The sequence below is a fragment of the Melanostigma gelatinosum genome, assembly GCF_949748355.1.
Source record: "Melanostigma gelatinosum genome assembly, chromosome: 21".
Lineage (NCBI taxonomy): Eukaryota > Metazoa > Chordata > Actinopteri > Perciformes > Zoarcidae > Melanostigma > Melanostigma gelatinosum.
In genome coordinates this window covers 17,261,221-17,280,093 of record NC_136654.1, presented here as the reverse complement: position 1 = coordinate 17,280,093, position 18,873 = coordinate 17,261,221, and the positions used below count along the sequence as shown (strand labels likewise).

The 18,873-nt window shown below is 43.5% G+C and overlaps 1 protein-coding gene across 5 annotated transcripts in view; it reads left to right on the top strand.

Moving 5' to 3' along the window:
- The window catches only part of nrxn1a (neurexin 1a), a gene marked incomplete at its 5' end in the record, with an annotated part of 51,431 nt that overhangs the window by 2,018 nt on the left and 30,540 nt on the right, over positions 1-18,873 (top strand). For 3 of the 5 annotated variants that reach the window (XM_079293866.1, XM_079293867.1, XM_079293865.1), the window contains 4 exons: positions 3,743-3,760; positions 4,520-4,549; positions 15,913-16,214; positions 17,308-17,331. In XM_079293866.1, coding sequence (XP_079149992.1) covers positions 3,743-3,760; positions 4,520-4,549; positions 15,913-16,214; positions 17,308-17,331 — 374 coding nt within the window. Of the gene's footprint in view, positions 1-3,742; positions 3,761-4,519; positions 4,550-15,912; positions 16,215-17,307; positions 17,353-18,873 lie in introns of all 5 variants that reach the window. The other 2 variants (XM_079293864.1, XM_079293868.1) reach the window with 2 other exon arrangements.

Below are 18,873 nucleotides of genomic sequence, written 5' to 3'. Positions count from 1 at the left end.
AGTGGGATTGCCTAGGTTGCCATGGAGACAGGACTAATAGGGAGAGACCTCTTGCTAGGAGTGTTTTTTCCATCCTTTGCTCTTCCAACCTTACCCCCCCCCCACTCCTCAGCCCATTTCTGCCTTCACCAGACTCAGCACGTATAGTGACTTCAGGCATCATTTCTGCCACACAAATCTACATGTTTGTGGTGATGAGAGTGTGTGTGTGTGTGTGTGTGTGTGTGTTTGTGTGTTTAGGCATCCTATAGAGGTCTTTATTTTCCAAGCAGCTGGGGGAGGTAGCTGGTGCGTTATGCTCAGAAGTGCTGAAATGAGTTGTCGATTGACAGATGAATAATTAATGCTTTAAGTAGACCTTCAATGATTAGTCAATTGATCAATAAGTTCCTTGAGAGAAAGTTATAATTGATAATTCTTTGAGCAAAAATGCCAAATATTTGCTCGTTCCAGCTTCTCAAATGTGAGAATTTGATTCCTTTCCAGATCGTATATGATAGTAAAGTGAATATATTTGAGTTTTGGACTGGTGGTTGAGTGAAACAAGCTTTCTGAAGATGTCACTTTGGACTTTTGAAAATCATAACTGTCTAATTGTTCACTATTTTATGGTCCAAATGATTAATCGAGTAAATATTGGGCAGATCGTGAAACTGATCATTATTTGACGCCTTAGGAAAAAAGCCAAACATTCCAGCTGTTTAGCTTCTAAAATGTGAGGATTTGCTTCTTTTCTTTGGGTTTTTTACTGTTGGTCAGACGAAAAAAGCAATTTGAAGACCTCACCTTGTGCTCTGGGAAATAGCCAGTGACATTTTTCACTATTTTTAGGGCATTTTATAGACAAAAAAATCAATTGATTAATCTAAATCATTGGCAGATTTAACAGTTTGTTTGCCGCGCATGGTGCTCACTTCTGCACATGGTGTGTGTGTCTATCCATTGATGAGGCGACAGGTGAAGCTATATGATCAGCTCTCTGCAGGAACTCAGTGCTGCGATGAGAATTACGTGTGATCCAAGCCGGTCTAATCCAGTCTGCTGTTTTTCACTGCTGGTTAGGGCACATTGGGAGCCACAGGCGGCATTGACACACACACACACACACACACACACACACACACACACACACACACACACACATACCTGCACAAACACATGCAACACAAACATGCAAACACATGGAGAAACACGTTCACAGAGTGATCAGGCTCCAGCACCACCATTAGTCACATCGCAGTGTAGCTCTACAGGCTAAATGGGAGGTGGAGATATTTTACATAAAGGCTCTCAGTATACACAATACAGTACCTGCTTTGGACGGGCACTTTGTCGCTCATCGAGAGGTTGCTGAAGGGGCTGTTTTATATTCCTAGATCGACTCACATTTCAATTGAGAGTGATGCCAAGTGATGCTGAATAGAACAAGTGCTGAAATATTCTTTTTTTTATCTTGGCATATGTGGCCGGTGTTAGTAATAGTAGTCTCATAAAATGGTTCCAGTTAGGAGGTCTGCTCGAACGGAGGTACATGGGGTGAGCAGCACTTTGGTTGTGAAATCATAAAGCTTTACCAGAATAAATGCTGTTTATATTCTGCATTGGCTTCTCAGTTTCAGGTTTTGCAAGAAATTGCAGCAGGGTCTATGAGATAGATGATGGTGGAGATTGAGAGTAGCTTAATGGCTGGTTTCAAAAGATTACTTTTGTGGCTTTCCATCTGTTACTCACTGGGCCAGTTAACAAAAGCTGAAAGAGTATTTCCGATGCCTGGTTCTTATCTCAGAACTCTCTCCGAATCACGGACCTCTTTCTCTGAAATAGTTCAGAGATACAGAGAGGTCTGACGGGCGAATCGAGCAGATGATGCATTCTTTGTGGACGGTTTAAATTATTTGGAGTGCTGTGTTCTTTCTGACAAATTGCCGGCTCAGTGGGATATTTCTGACCACAGGATCAGCGGGCTGAGCTAATATCCATGCATGAATACCACTGCCAGTGAGCAACTCATACTTTCAGTATGTTGTAATAAATCTCTCCTCAGGTGCACCAAGGCGCCCCGGAGAAGAGAATTCAAAGGTTGAATCTGAGCGAAATTAAGTGGATGGCAAAAGGAGTAGGGAATAAGCTCAGAAGAAAAAAAGTACTACACTAAGTAACTAAGGTCTTGTGATTGAACAAATTGTATACAGTGGAAACATAGCTGCCTCTTTAGAAATAAGGACCATTTATGACCACATGAGTCCTGTGTAGTTGCTTTGTAAGAGTCACGCAGAGTTAGTATTAAGGTTTACCTCTTATATGGTACCTTGAAAGTATTGTGTGATTTTGAACCCAGCAACCTCATTGAAGCTGCACAATAAAGCTGTGAGATGAAATTATAACCCTCTGAATATTTGAAAAATAAGTCTGTTATGAATCTTTAATGCAGAATGAATGTGCTCTGCTGGAGGAAAAATGTATCCTTAGCACCGCGTTTGAAGCCAGAAATGAGTATTTTGACTGTGGCAGTCTTAGTTTCTTAGTATCTTCAAGGCTCCCCAATGATTCACCGTTATTCACACTCACACTTTTTGTGACAAGCTTAGAAACATTTGCAAAGTAATATAATACAGTTATATACTGTGAGCATTTCCTTTCTTCTCTGAAAGACAGTATATTACATCTTTCATACCAGTGTGAGGAAAAAGGGTTTTGTTCCAAAGCACAAACAATTTGTCAGTTTTGGAGAAAAGTAATTCAGGGTGTAGTGAGGAGAGTTTGGGCAGGGCTATGCATAAATGTAATTACTGTCAAAGCCATTCTGCCCTCCAGTGAAGGCAGAGGGAGCCGGGCTTGTTAGGCCTGGCCTGGCTTGTATTGTCCTTGAGGGCAAATTGCTGTTAGCATGCTAATGGCTCCACCTGTTTCTGCCATGCTACTAGCACAAGGGCAGAGGCAAGGAAACACTCAGAAGAGCACACAGCTCGGAATACACACACTTACACATGCACACATTCACATGCAAACAAACACACACACACACACACTCTCTCTCTGTCCCAGTATTGAACCATGCATGTCCCTCATCTTCCTGCACTGCTAATTCATCCCTACATATTTTATATATTTCCTGCTATTTCACATAATTTTTACTGCTGTATTCAATGTTAGTGTATGTGTGTCTGACTCTGTATGTGTGAAAGACAGAGAGTGAGGCAGAGGTTGTGAGACTGAATGTGTCAGTGTGTGCGTGTGTGTACGTGTATTTGGGTGTGTGTGTGTGTGTGTGTGTGTGTGTTGCATGGTGTCTGTCGGGGGGCTCTGGGCAGAGGAAGCAGCTGCAAGGTAAGTTCCGGGGTAAACGGCTCTTGAATCCAAACATACAGGTAGGAAAGTATATTTTCGACCCCCACACCTCCTCCACCCTCTGTATCTACAAGGTGTGTGTGTGCCCTTACGTAAGTGTACACATGTGGAGTCATACAGAGAGATTGTGCATTTATTTCAATGCAGCTGTGTGCGTAAACAAATATATATATATATATATATATATATATATATATATATATATATAGACAAACCTCAGTTTTGGCTACCAGTAAGCACGGTACCCATCGTGACGTTTGCATGTATGTTACCACGGTAACCCTGGACGGGTGTGCATGTACAGTAAGTAGCCATGGTAACCCAAAGGGCTTAGCATGCATGTTAATGAATGTCTGTCTCTCTCTCTCCTCGCCCGGCCGCGACACCTTTCCAGAGCACAGCTACACTCCAGGTAGGTTGCACTTCTATCTATCTGTCTGTCTATCGGTCGGTCTGTCTGTCTTTCTCTCACCTCCTTCTATGTCCGTTTATCTTTAACTTTCCCTTCCTGCTCTTTATTCAAACATCTTTGCTTCTATATTTGATTCAGGCTTTTTTGCAAGTACTTAGATGTACTCTTAGATGCACATTTATTTCGCTCTATCATCATCTTAATATCACATAATATCTCTCCGCTATCTCTCGATTTCTATCTTTTTCACGTCTCGTCCTTTACATCCTTCTTCCTGGCCTTCGTGTTCTCGTTACGTCGTCTATTTTGGAGATACGGCTCAAGGTAGACAGCTTAACTGTATGTTGGTCCGTGTGGGTATGTAGGGGATGGTTGCTGACATCTGGTAAGTTCCACATCCCATGTGCAATCATCTGGAGTGGCTCTATAGCCTCAAGGTTACAAAGACACACTGTAGGCCCACACAAACACTGTCCTGGCTGTGTGCAGACGTCTGTGTGCGTACCTGTTTGTGCATAGGATCGCAGCCTAGGATGAGTAAGCAAGTTTTTTTAGACATTTTGAATAATTTAGAGGACTCGTACACACACACACATGCACACACACACTTTTACGCAGAAGACTCTACCCTTCACCAGCATGTCATTGACTAACTCCTGTATCACAAAACACATAAATACACTCACACACATGCACGCACGCACATTTCACACCCCATGATCCTTTGCTGTGCTGACTGTGCTCTTGTCTTCTTTTAAGGTCTGGCACACCTGATGATTGGCGACCAAGGTATGGCCTCCTCTTACCTCACTTCCTGTTGTCTTCTGCTATACCATCACCCCCTACCTCCTCACCCCCCACACTCACAACTCCCTGTATCCCTCCCCCACTCCATCACCACCTGGCGCGGGAGGAAGTTGTCTCTCTAGGCACTGAACTAAGGTCAGTTTTTTTTTTTTCGGTAATTGAGATTTCTTGAAAACTGTCCCATTTGGTCTCATCAAGAACTTCAGTTTTAATTTAAACTGAAATGGATGACTTTTGCATTTGCAGCGGAGCAATTACATAATGATGAATTAAATATGGCCTTAAAGATCATTTTTGGTTTGATTTTTGAAGAGAGTGATGATGAGCCTGAGAGCAACTTCTGCTGGGATGTATACTGTAATCATGGCTGCTGATGCGGGAGGGGTTAATGGGAGGGTTTGGGCGGCTGCGGCTTGGCGGTGCTTGGCTGGGTTACACTTGGCAGCGCTCCAGGTCATGGATATGGAGCAAAGGGCCGACTGACTCCGTGGATGGTTTGAATTGGTCTTTACTCTTTCACCTCATTTCATTTTCTCTCATCTGTATGTAAGCGTTTGATCGAGAGGATGGGAGCGTTCGGTGTGTGCGTGCATGATGCATACATACGTGTGCATGTGCGCTTTTACATCATGGTTTGAATCAATGACTGTGGCAGTTTTCACACGAACACTCCCACATTCATCCATGGCTTTTTTTATCGGCTTCCAGCATGTCTTGCGCTGCTGTCGCTGGTCCTCACATGGGCTCCTGTTCATACATTGGCGAGCATGTGTGATTCTGAACAGAAGTTCCTGTGTATGAAGGCAATGCTGGTATACCTCAACCCCCAAGTTGTCCATTGTTTTTTGTAACAGCCCCCAAAACAAGTGCCCATGTTCTGCCTTTTGAAAATTGTTCAATAATCTCCAAAACTTACTCTTCTTGCCCTCTTTCTCCCTTTCTCCTTCTTTATTCCTGCCTTTCTCACTGTTTGGGACACCAACCTCTATGAATTTAGGAAAACCCAGAGGTACCCCGTCCCCTCCCTGATTTTTATTTTATATTTTTATATGTGTATGACTAATGGGCTGTTCTGGGTGGTTTTGAAGTTCAATGTATTGACAGGCTCTTGTATGTATGGTAATGTCGACCTTCAGAGCCATTCGGCTTCAAGTTCTCATTTTCCGGTTGCCATTAAATTGGAATGTTTCATTTCGGGTAAGGTAAGCTGATGTTGATGCATGCGTGTGTGCGAGCGTGCTCATACTGAAGCGAGCGTGCGTGCGTGCGAATGAATCGGCGCTCCGGCCTACGGTGCTGTTCAAAATCTGAAGGTAGGTGTTGCTGGATCGGTGGGCTCTGCATGACGCTGATGAATACACTGATTGACCCACATAAAGACAGGCCTGACCGTGACAGGCTGATCTGCCTCTATTGTGCTCTTTGATTGGATGAGAGGGGACATGATGGCGGCTGTCTCCCATTGTGACAGGGCCGCCATGTAGTCGCTGAAATGTGCTATATAATGAAATGTTCATCCAAGCTGGAGGACAGAAATATCATGAATAGAGCACAAATGATGTCCGCATCCACCTATCACACCGAGACATCTCAATTCTGACAAGTATATTTCTATGTGGGCATTTTTGTTGTGTTTTGATCGCTTAATAAGCTCCTATAGTGCTGGAGTTTCTGCCTAAAATATCTGGCATGAATCATCCAGGTGGCAGTGAAAATGTAATTGCTTCATCTGGCTTATGCTCAGCATTTCAAATCACCTACTTACGGACCGACATGTATTAACATATGTTTCCAGCATTATTACACAATGTATTCAGCGTATGTGTGTATAGTGGATGCCCTCACTATTACGGATGTTTGGATTGTGATAGACTGAATCTAAAACGGTGGCTGATTTTTATTTAATTTATTTTTAAACCTTTGAAGTTTCTTTCAAGAACTGTACACATGGAAAAGTCGTACGTGTGTTTGTGCCAGTGTGTTTTCGCTCTGCATACTGAAGAGCAAAGGCTGTCAAATGGTGCAGATGAAGCCTAGCTTAGGTTAGCTCAGCGTAAAGAGGCTTTTTGAGGAGCCCGCAAAGCTGAAATGAGTTTCTTTGAGGGGGAGGATCGGGTGTGGGGAGGGGTGCCTTTGAAATATATATAGCATGTGTGTCTGCCTGTGTGTGTGTGTGTGTGTGTGTGCTGAAGAAATTGAGAAAAAGAGACTGTGTCTGTGAGAGAAGAGCTAAAGGAATGAATGATAGAGCGAGAGAGGGAACGAGGAAGCGAGGGAGAGATAAAGTGAGTCGTCTTCTCTCCTGTGATGTGGAGCAACTGCCTGTATCTGCAAAGGGACAGCGGTGCTCCCGTCTGCCCTCCCAGCACAGCCATTCTGCAAAGGGACATCAGTCCTGATGGGAAGCTCTGGACCTTTCCCCTCCTTCATAAAACACAGCTATCGTTCTCCCTGGAGACGATACCCACAGATCACTAATCACTTTGAGTGGGTGAAAATGCACGAATTGTGGAGGGAAAAAAGAAAAGAGGGAGACAAATTGGATTTTCACAAGTATCGAGCAGTCAAAGGAAGAGGGGGAAATGGATTTTCTTTTTCTTTTTTTGAAGAGTATTGAGCAGCGATAATCTGGACAGAAAATGTGCTTAAAGCCAAGTAGCAGATTTTGCCCTTTCTCTTCTCTCTGTCTGGCCAAGAATAGAGCGTGAAGGGTCCTGGGTGAATGAGTGATTTTAGGTTCTGAATAGGATTGAGGAGCGGCTCTTTGACGTTATTGGCAGCAATGCTCGTTTATGATATTTGTATAATTATTTGAAGCTGTGAGGCGGGTTGTTCGGTTAGTAACAACTGTTTGTCTGACTGTCCAAGTGATCTCGATATCAATCCAAGGATCTGTGCACGGCATAGACAAGTGGTCAGCCTCGCTTGAAGTGACCTTTACACACGCACTTACGTGAACGGGCGGACACTCACACACACACACACACACACACACACGATAACCTTTAGAGTGTGCCCGTTGAGTAGGTGAGTGAGTGTGTGTTCAGTATAAATATGCATGAGTAAGGCTGCCTGCACATATTCTTCACGGTCAGTGGATGAAGGCAGGGCAGAGAACGAGGTGTGTGTGTGTGTGTGTGTGTGTTTGTGTGAGTGCATGAGTGTATGTTCAGGGGAGGTGTATTGTGAGTCATCACTTGTGACTCATAAAGCGTCGGCAATCAAAGCGGCTCATTTTAACACATTATCTTATGGCAAAAACACACTCGCACACTTCGCTACACACACATGTTCAGTGTCACACTCTGGGTTTTTCTTGAAACTGCGTATTTTTCATCGTCCCTCCACCTCGCTCTCGTTCTCTTCCGGACATCCACATGTGCGTGCTTGTCTCACAATAACACACACACACTTACACACACGCAGAGGACGGGCGTCGTGCTGACTCCACCATATGTGGGGTTGGGAGTGGTAGCAGACGCCAAGACAAGAGGAACCAGTCAGTACCGGCAAAGTACAGCATGTCTCCTACCTCTTACTCATCATGATCTAACAGTCCTAATAATAAATCACACCAGGAGTGATTCTTTTTTGAGAATGTTCAGGTACTGAAACTAAATTAGAAAAGAGATTTGTGTCATTAAAATGATTATAAATAATAAGAATTTCTCAATTTATCTCCCAGGTCTTGTTTTCAGGTTGTAGTGCTCGAATAGGTTGTGGATTATTATGAAAATGAATTAACAACAAGTTCGATCAATGATAAAAAAGAGTCTCTTCTTCTGCAAAACATTCACTGATGCCAGATTCTCAGTTGTGAAGTTGTCGTGTTGTTTACATTTTTATATAATTTATTCGAGTTTCTTTTCATAATCGACTAATCTGCTCATTATTTTCTTCGTCAATCAACTCATTGTTTTGTTTATTAAATGACAGAAATTATTATTATAATCTCCCACAGTCCAAGTTGATGGAATCTTGTTTGTCTGACAAACAGTCAAAACCCCCAAAATATTCAATGGACGATCATGAATGACAAAGAAAAGCATCAAGTCCTGGTATATTATTTACTCGATAATGACAATAGTTGCTGATCTTTTTCTGTTGATTGTCTCATTGATTAATTCACTAATCATTGAAGATAAAGGAAATAATATGTTGGTCTATTGTTGGTAAAATGTCCTCTGGGGCTCTGGCAACCTCGGATATTTTTTACTATATTCAGACATTTTATAGACGAAACGATTAACCAGAAAAGAAATTAACAGATTAATTAAGTACTTCACTGCTCGTAACTGCAAGTAGAAAGCAATGAAGGAAGTTGCCTTATGTTTGTGCCTGTAGGTGTAGCGAAGCAACTGTGAATCACATAATTTGATCAAGTTAATCTCGTTAAATTATATAAATGTTACCTTTTTATCACCAAAAATATTTTATTCGCATTTGCCAGTAGTCTCCAAGTAAAATCAACTTGGAAGTAAATTCTATAATATACTGTATATTTTTCAATAAAAGATATACGTCAGACACATTGTAGTGTAGCTGTGATGCTTACATAATTTAGCCATACGTACAAGTGAGCAGCACTCGACTCGAGGCGAGAGAGAGCCTCTTGGTGTTAAGAGGCAAGTGTCTGGTGATTGGCTGCCTGCCCGACCGACTGGCATGAATTTGGCTCCTGATGGCCTCATCTTGAGCTGTGAATAATTAAAAAAAAAGAAAAACTGTTAAAACTAAGTTGTGCCTCCTCTGGCCATCAGCCGTGATAAAGCAATTGCAACAAAGTTTTTACTGCGAAATGCACAATTTTTCTGGATGTACTCTTTGCGCTAATGGGACTAAATCTAAATCTACTCTCCGCTACTGACACCCTTTACAGTTCTGATATACAACACTCATTAATGCTTAACACCCATGCAAGCTCTTGTCATGAAAGCTCCACATAGCTCTACCCCCACATTATCGGGGAGATGCACAGTTACAGAACTCACCATGGGAAATGTGAAGCAATCCCAATAGTACATGTTTACATTTACTGGTAATAGTATGCAATTACCATTCTGTTAGCAAGTAAGCATTAACATATTCGCACATTCACAGCAACGCTAATAGGAAACACACAAAGCGTATGCGCTCTGTAATCGCCCTAAAAATAAAGACATCAAACGGACTCCCTATTTACAGAGGATGAAGGGAAAAAAGATAGAGCGGAGGCTGCGCTGCAAGTGTGTAAGGAGGGGCGCGGGAGGAGGGGTGAGTAAAGGAGTGGAGAAAAGCGATGGTGAGGAAAGATAGGAGCGCGTCTCACAAAGTAGGAAAGGAGAGGTGGAAAGAGAAGGTCGGAGACGCAGAGGGAGACAGGAAAGGAGATAAGACTGCAGCGTTTCTCAGCAGGGGTGCTGCATCTCTCCTTGGGCTCCCCGACTTGACACAGTCTCGCATCAGCCAGGATGGTATTCATGAGTGATGCAGATACCTCACGCTCACACACACACACATTCCCTTTTTAGAAAGAAAGCGAAAGAAACAGGCAAGCCGGTGCTCCAATTGTCTCCTACCTGTTCTAGCACTTTCCATTATGTCTGCGCGGGTGCCGAGAGTAGTGGCCCAATTGGCGATTCACTCCAGTACCCCATCTGGCATTTGAAGTTCATTTCTTTGCTGTTTGCCAAAACAAGAACAAACGCATGAACAACAATACACGCACTCTCACTTGACGGGCGTTTCACACCCACAAACACTCATTTACTTGTGGTGCTTGTCTGGAAATAACTACGGAAACTGAAATGGCCACAGCGTTCATTAAAAACCCAATACATTACCTTCATGAAAAGAGGTCTTTATGCACTTGTTATTTGTTAACAACCTGCTGTAAGCGGTTTTATTAGGTGTGTGTGTGTGTGTGTGGATTTACATGCATGCAAATCTGGGCATGGTTATTTGTCTGTGTGGGTTTATTGAAGTGCCTGTATGCACAAACGCTTATTTTCTCAGTGTGTGTTTGTCAGCACTCTATAGTCTTCTCTGTGCGTATGTGCCATAATGTATGTATACATGTGCCTGTGTGTGTGTGTGTGTGTGTGTGTGTGTGTGTGTGTGTGTGTGTGTGTGTGTGTGTGTGTGTGCGTGTGCGTGTGTTTGTGTGTGTCTAACACGGATGAAACCGACTCTGATCTTATCCGGCTTAAGACAAATACACTGTTCTGCCTGCAGACATTGTCATGGAAACAAGATGGTTTCCCTGGGTACCAGAGAGAAGGCCGAACTCAAGCTACAGACGGAGATGAGCAGAGATAAAAGAAACAGAAAAAGGGAAGAGAAATAAAAGATGGAACATAATGGCAGGAAGTGGGCTGTTCATTGTTTTTTCCTTGAAATGAAATTTAAAGGGACTGACAATGTCAGATCATATTGAGTTATGTTCCATTTGTGTCTAAAATAAATTCACTTAGAAAAGACCAGATCTGCTCAAAAACAATTGTTAGCTTTAATATGTTTCCCTACTTACCAAGCAACGAATATATTTGGGTTTCGAAGACATCACAGTGGACTCTTGGAAACTGCGACAGGCGTTTTTCACAATTATATCGATTATATTTTTGTTGAAGCAGAAAAGGAACTATGATAATCAATTAAAAGTGATTACACAATTAAATCAATCAACCAAGAAAACAATTAATACATTCGAACATTATGAAAACAATTGCGAAGGCTGTGTTTTTAAATGTCTTATTCCGGAAATGAATGCCTTCAATTTCACAACAACAACAAAACAAGGAACGGGAGCTCAACGTTGCAGACGGACGATCTGTCACTGGTGCCCTGACAGTAATATCCTCCTCTACAGTATTGCTCCCTTGGCTGTGATGTGATAGCCCAATCGGTTTCAGCGCCAGATGCTGTATATCACCGAATAGAGATGGAAACGGCAGTCGTAGCCTTTCGTGAACTTGGCTTGTGTGTATTTTCACACTTTAACTTAATGTGGAGACTATGCATATGTTAGCATGCATTTGCATACATTTCTCTCACTGGTCATCTATCTGTATACTGTATGAGTGCATAGTTAATCCACCTGTCTGTTATTAAGGAGAGATGCCTTCATGCAGGATGTTTGAGTTTATGCTGTGTGTGTGTGTGTGTGTGTGTGTGTGTGTGTGTGTGTGTGTGTGTGTGTGTGTGTGTGTGGACAGTCTGAGAGGAGCTGATAGCAGAACTGCATGGTGGGCTAAAAACGAGGTGCAGGGGAATTGCAGTGTGCTATCTCCAGAATGACAGGGCTGCCATGATTGAGGCTTGCTACACTAGGATTTAGATACACCAGCATTTTTCTCTCTTTCGTTCTCTCTAGCCGTCCATCCCTCGCTTGCTGCCACTCCCTTTCCTTGTCTCTCTTTCTACCCCTCTACCTCTTTCTCTTCCATTTTGTGTGACCCATCTCAATGAGTCTCTCCGTCTCCCCCCCTTTTTTTAAATATCCCTTCCTCTTTGAAAGTCCCCCTTCTGTATCTTTCCCTTTTTCTCTACCCTGCATCTTTTCCACCCTCCCCCTCTATCAGGTGCTGTATAATGTAGGCTCCCCTGATGTGCTCCCAGCCTCCATCCGCCATTTTGATTCAGTACAGCTGTCCATGATAATGTACTGTTCACTCAATCACTCTTTCTCTCTCTCTCTCGCCCTCCTTCTCCATCTATTTTCCTCTCTCTCTCCCTGAAACACACATGCACGAACACATTCGCGTTTGCTGAGCACAGGGTTGCCATGGAAATGACAAATTAGTGTGAAATGTTGAGGAGGAAACCCACGAGAAGAGACAAAGCCATATGAGACACACACACACACTCACACACTTGCCTTATGCAATCTAAGTGTGTTTGATAGTCGGAGGGGCGGTACTGTTCCAGCTGGTCCCAGTAGCAGCAACCATCAGATCAGTTATTCACTCTCTCCCTCCTGCCTCTCCACATGCTGCTCTATTCATTCGAGTCGTAGTTTAATCATATAGCCTTCAGATGTGAATGCCAATCCTCCTTCAATCTTTACATTCTTGCCTGTTCTCACTGTAGGCTCCATATAGTTACTCATTTCTGTCTTCTCTCTCCCTCTCTCCTTTCCTTTCCTTTCCTTCTTTCCCTTCATTTAGTAACTTAATTTAATCAGATTGTCTCAGTGAGTTCAAGATCTGTTTTTCAAGGGAGAGCTGAGAAAAACGTTTTTTGGCCAGATGAGGCAGCAACTAGAGAACTTCATCAGTATCACTTAGACTGTGTCAGTTTGTCGTTTTTCTCAATTGCTTGAAATTGCTAAAACAAATGTCAGAAAATAGTGGAAGAATCAGAATTTCCCAGAACCACAAATTACATCACATTTATTGTTGTGTCGTTCTAACCGTCCAAAATCTTACCATATTCAATTGAGGATGACATATTTACAACAGAAAAAAGCAGCAAATCCTCATATTTCAGAAGCTTGAGCTGACAGATACCGGGTGCTTTTGCTCTATAAAAGACAGTAAATTCATTCTTACAGGTGTTGTCAATCAATCTTCTGTTAAATGAACAACAAATTAGTACTATGGTCAGAACATATACAACCTCACACCCATTGTTTTAGAAGCTGTTTCTATAAAGGCAGACAACCAACAATCAGACGACAATAAATAATCAAGAAACAACAACACAAGTCATAAAAAACAAAAGATGATGAAGCGTTAAAATATCCACAGGAGAAGAAAGAACCTTGAGAGAATCCTTTTTCCTTTACTTAACCGCGTCATGCCATTAAGATCAAGGTCGTGTTTGAACTGAGAACAATGACAAACATTTACAGTCAGAGATTTAACTTACAACCACGCAGTCGGCCCACGAGAAACCATTCGTCAAACAACGAGTAAGAAGACAATGACAAGGGCCGTATGAATGAGCTCGAAAGTTTTCCATTCTTCTCCTCCGCTTTTCTCTTCCCTTTCTCTGTGTTCCCGCATCGCCCTGCTCGCCCGCTTTGATCGACAGTGCTCTCCACAGGATGAAGTGTGACATGCGGTGTGTATGTCAGTGTCTGTCTCACTGTTTACTCTGAGCTAATACTGACTCACTCCATTAATCTCAGCTACAACAGATCCACTCCAACCTGCCCACCTGAGAGCGTGCGTGTTTCTGCGTGTGTGTGTGTGTGTGTGTCCGCACACTCAATACATGCATGCACGACACATGTTCTCCGTGGCGTTTGTGACACCCAATAAGCATTTCGGTGCCTGATGTGTGTGTACGCCCGTTGTTGTTGTTGCGGGCCAGAGCATCCAGATCGATGTAGATGCTTTATGTGCTCCTGTCTGGTCTAATGACACGTCTGTAAATTAGCAGCAGAATGGCGGCGCAGCACACTGAAACCTAATGGCACCTCTGTAAATTACCGCTGGAATGCTGCTGGACGGCTGCGTGTGTTCTCATTGTGAACAACTTGGCTCACTCCGCCACCTCATCTACATTTGTCTACGTGTCTGCTTGTGTGTGTCAGTCTGATTGTGTTAGCGGTTGTGGCTGTTCTTTCTGTGTGTGTGTGTGTGTGTGTGTGTTTTTGTGTGTCCCCCTCCTTCTCCTCGCTCTCGTTCCTCTCAGTAAAGACTAGCCCGAGGCCCTGAGTTGGTAATAGCTTTTCTGACAGCAATACACCAATATTTACAGAGACCAGCACCCACCCACACCCCTGCCGCACATTTCATGCACACATAAAAAAGCCTATATTCTTCCGCACACACTCACATGCTTGAGCACAAGTTGCACACACTCCTTTTTCTTTTTTCCGAGGCATGCGCTCACACACACACACACACATTCTTAATTAACATGCTGGGAGGGAAGGCATCGCATACTAGGGGGAACTCACACACATGCTGGCATGCAACTTGTTGTTTCTCACTCATACACTGGCATTTGCATTTTTTTTCAACAGAAGCAAAGAAAGACAATTTGCCACGATTGCTCTTTGAATTGTGATATATTCTCACTTTTTTTCCTTCTCATTATTCTCTCCGTGTTATATTCACTCAAGTGCGGACAATTCCATTTCAGCCGTCTTCTCTCTCCGTCTCACGACCTTAATAACCTATTACACTTCAGTCTATTCATTACGTGGCAATCCCCCCCGCACCCACATCCTTTCCTCTCCAGCGGTTCCTCACCAAGTGTCTGTCATCTCCAGCCTGGCCTAGTGGGTGCGCGTTAAATTCCCCTCTTGTTCTCCTCATTATCGTGAACTACAACAAGTGCCAGAGGCTCCACGGAGCAGAGAAAAGGAGGCCAACATGAATGGCGGCGTGAAGCTTAACGGGAGGTGTGAGAGCTATAGGCATGGTGGTGAGGAGAATGCGAGAAGGAATGCGGAGGAAGGGTGATGCTGGAGAGGGTGAAGGAGACAGATAACGTCGCCCCTGCTTGTGCATGCCAACACAATAGTATGATCTTGTTTTTCAGCAGATGTGTGTGTGGGTGTGCATATTTGTTCCTCTGTTGGCTGTGCATTTCTGTGTGAGAGAGTAGATAAGGGAGTGTGAGTCTAAGGATGATGGATTGTAAAACCTTGGTCTGGTGTCCTTGGGGGTCACTCAGTGTGTGCAAGGTAAGTAGCCATTGGCTGTCTGCTTCTTATTCTGAATGGTAATCGGCCGGTCCTGCCTGCTTCGGCTGCCACGACGCTTACAGGCTGCCGTTCGCCATCTTCATCCTTTCTCGAAAACCTTTCCGACCTCTGCTGCTACTGCGCATACATACATACATACATACACATGCAGACACACACATTCTTGCTTTTAACGAACATCCCGAAATGAGCCATGTTGTCAAACAAGACCGCATCACTTCTGACTGCCAGCACAGCTGTTCTCTCAAAAGGGAGGATGGCAGGTTTCATAACGAGTTTGGAACGCGACAGACTCACGACTGTGTCTCTCGAATCCACACTGTTTAATCTCCAACCCACATGAGTGATCAAAGCTTGTTTACACACCACTCCATGTACGATTAGAGGTATGGAAGGAAGTGTTCCTTCCAAGTGCTGGCATCAGTGCGGCTTTGCTTGACAATCACAACATTTTCAGCATCTTGAATAATATGTTTTGTACTGCACATCCAAATCAAATTCAACCAGGCCCAGCAGAGCTTTGTTTTACTCGGCTGTCTCGTATGAACACCCACCATTTTATCGTCTTCGAGCAGTGTGGGAAGAAGCAATGTAGCTTGGATATTGTAGTCATCATTATAATAATGTTAAACAAGAGTGTAATGGCTCCACACGTCTTTGTTCTTCCTCCCTGTTTCCCTCTTCCACCTCTCCCTTTCTGTCTCAGCTCGCGAGGACTACGTTGCCACCTTCAAGGGCTCCGAGTTCTTCTGCTACGACTTGTCGCCCAACCCCATCCAGTCGAGCAGCGATGAAATCACACTGTCCTTCAAGACGCTGCAACGCAACGGCCTGATGCTTCACACCGGCAAGTCAGCCGACTACGTCAACCTAGCACTGAAGAACGGAGCCGTGTCGCTCGTCATCAACCTCGGCTCCGGGGCCTTCGAGGCCTTGGTGGAGCCCGTCAACGGCAAGTTCAACGACAACTCCTGGCACGACGTCAAGGTCACCCGCAACCTGAGACAGGTAACCAGACAGACAGGAGGTGGAGGAGGGAGCGGCCGAGCAAACGGGAGGGGCGAGGAGATATGAAAGGATGTTGATAAGCCTTGAAGAAGAAAGATGCAAAGGGTCATAGGGAGGGACAAAAAAAGATGGCAAGTTGTAGATTAAGGAATGGATGGAAGCATGCTTGGATTTCAGTTAGTTATGAAATGATTGTAAATCAGTGGAAGATTATTGACAACAATTAGCTTGTTTCTGCTTGTCTATTATGAGGATTTCCTGATTTCCTTGTTTTTTATAATTGTATTATATGTCTTTGGGTTTTGGACTTTTTTTTGGACCGAACAAGAATTTTTAAAACTTGAGCTCCCGCAAACTGATGGGCATTTTTGTCTGTTTTCCATTTTTACTGACTAAATTATTATTATTTTCAATTTATTATTGAAAAATGGAAACGGTTGTTAGCTGCAATGTTGTTCATAATTCCTTGTGAAATAGTTTCAGTGTGTGTCTGACTTTGGTGAACCACAGTGATTGCTGCAGATGTTTCAGGGTCAGTGGGCAGCAGACAAAGACTTTAGTCCGCAGCAAGAAACTAATCAATGTAGAAGCTATACGGTCAGTGGTCTGTTGTCCATCCGCAGTGATGCTGTGGTAGGAAGAAAATACCTGAGGTTTTGGTCTTAGTTTACAGTGGGTTAACCACCAGACCAGCACTGCTTTCAGCTCTAGGTGAGTGGTTTTTCAATCGTGTGTGTGAGTGTGTGAGTGTGTGATTGAGTGAGTGAGTGAGTGAATGAGAGAGAGAGTGAACTAGAGAACTACGAGGTTCAATAGCACTCAGGTGCTTGTAACCAACCTGTGCCCTGCCTCTACCGTTTGCCTGTTTGTACTACTAACTTGACTACTAACTTTACTAACCTGCTAGTGAAACTAACTAACCACCATCCATGGAATGATTCATTCTACTAACCTAACCTGTGCCCTTCTCCTAGCGAAACCACTCCAACCAACCTACTAACCACACCAGAGGCCTTCTAGCTTTCCTTTTTTTGTTCCCGAAGTTGTTCTGTTCACAGTTTTTTGCTTTCCTTTCTCCCCCTCTCCTACAAAGCACTCAGGCATTGGACACGCTATGGTAAACAAACTCCATTGTTCGGTAGATATCATTCTAATTGTTTCTTAGTTTGGGTTTGCCCCGTGTCTATTTCCTTTTTGAACCATAGACTTCAAAACTAAACCACTAAAAGGATAAATGCGGTTGGTAATCTTTTACGCTTAAAAAGCCCCCCCCCCCTCTCCTTGCCAACCACTTTTTTTTCTTGAAATCCCCCCCCCCTCCCCCCTTCTCTACCGTTTTTTTCACCCCATCTCTCTGTGACTGACATGTAGGCGTGTACTGATTGGTTCATCCCTCACCTGCACGCAAATGGCGAGCCCCCCTTCCTGCATGGCGTGACTCAGAAGCCCTTCCCCTCTCTGATTGGTCCATAAAATGGATAGAGAGTTCCCTCCTCCCCCCCTCTTTTTTTTCTTTCTTTTTCTTCTTTGGATTTTCAGTCCTCCACTCTCACTCTACCACTGCATGTTTTCCATGGTGCCACTGATTCATCCTGTCCTCGGTTTTTGTATCTACTGTGTCCTCTTTGCCAGTGGTTGCATGCAGAGAGAGGAACAGGCTGCATGTTTATGTATATATATATATGTATATATGTACATATATGTATTTATTTATATGTATGTGCGTATGTGTACGTGTGGAATGAGCCCTAACCCATCTAACACCTGTGTGTGTACATCAATATGTCTGTGTTCGTTCATGTGACATATCTTTCGGAATCGCTGATCTAACAAACCCCCCCTACAGACCACAAACAAACCAACTAACACCATCATCACAACTCACCCTAACAACACAACAAACATAACGTCATCGCAACTACTAACAGCATTGAAAACCATTAACCCTAACCTCAGTAACCCAACACAGCTTGGCCTGACACAAGTAGCACTACTGTGGCTGCCAGCAGTGTAACAACTAACATCTACTAACAAGCAATAACACCTACTGAAAAGCACGAAGAAGCCTGCGGGGACTTTACTAACACCTGCCTGGCTGGGCGAGTTTGCCCGGCAATGATAAGCACCTTCAGTGAGAGGAGACTTACTGTAGATGGAAAGTAAACACTCACAACCTTTATGGGCAGTTGAACATGGTCATTAATGTACTGTAGAATATTAGGGTAATAACATACCACTAACTCTGACGCATTTATGTGACAGGGTTGGGGAACCAGTGTAAGCTAAAAGCCCCATGTCGGCTGTTATACAGCAGAATAGGCTGGTTAGATTATAAGAGTACCAGCATCAGGTTCACTTTAGGTGGAGAATTAAGGAAAGTTGTTAGTATATTAGGAAGTAAATCTGCATCTTCTACTTTTAAGATAAAATAGCTTAGAGTCTGTGGCAGACACATAAGGAGGAAACATTTAATGTAAAGGTTGCATTAGCGGACATAGAGGATGTAGATAGCCTTTTAATGCAACGTTGGTTTAGTCGGTTTTGGGAAGTCAGTGCAACGCAGGGACAGAATGACAGACTTGTTTTGAAGTTTGGGTGTGAAGAGTCACAGTCCACCAGTGGTGGCACTGAAGCTTTGGAGATCAGTGAATCTTTGTTA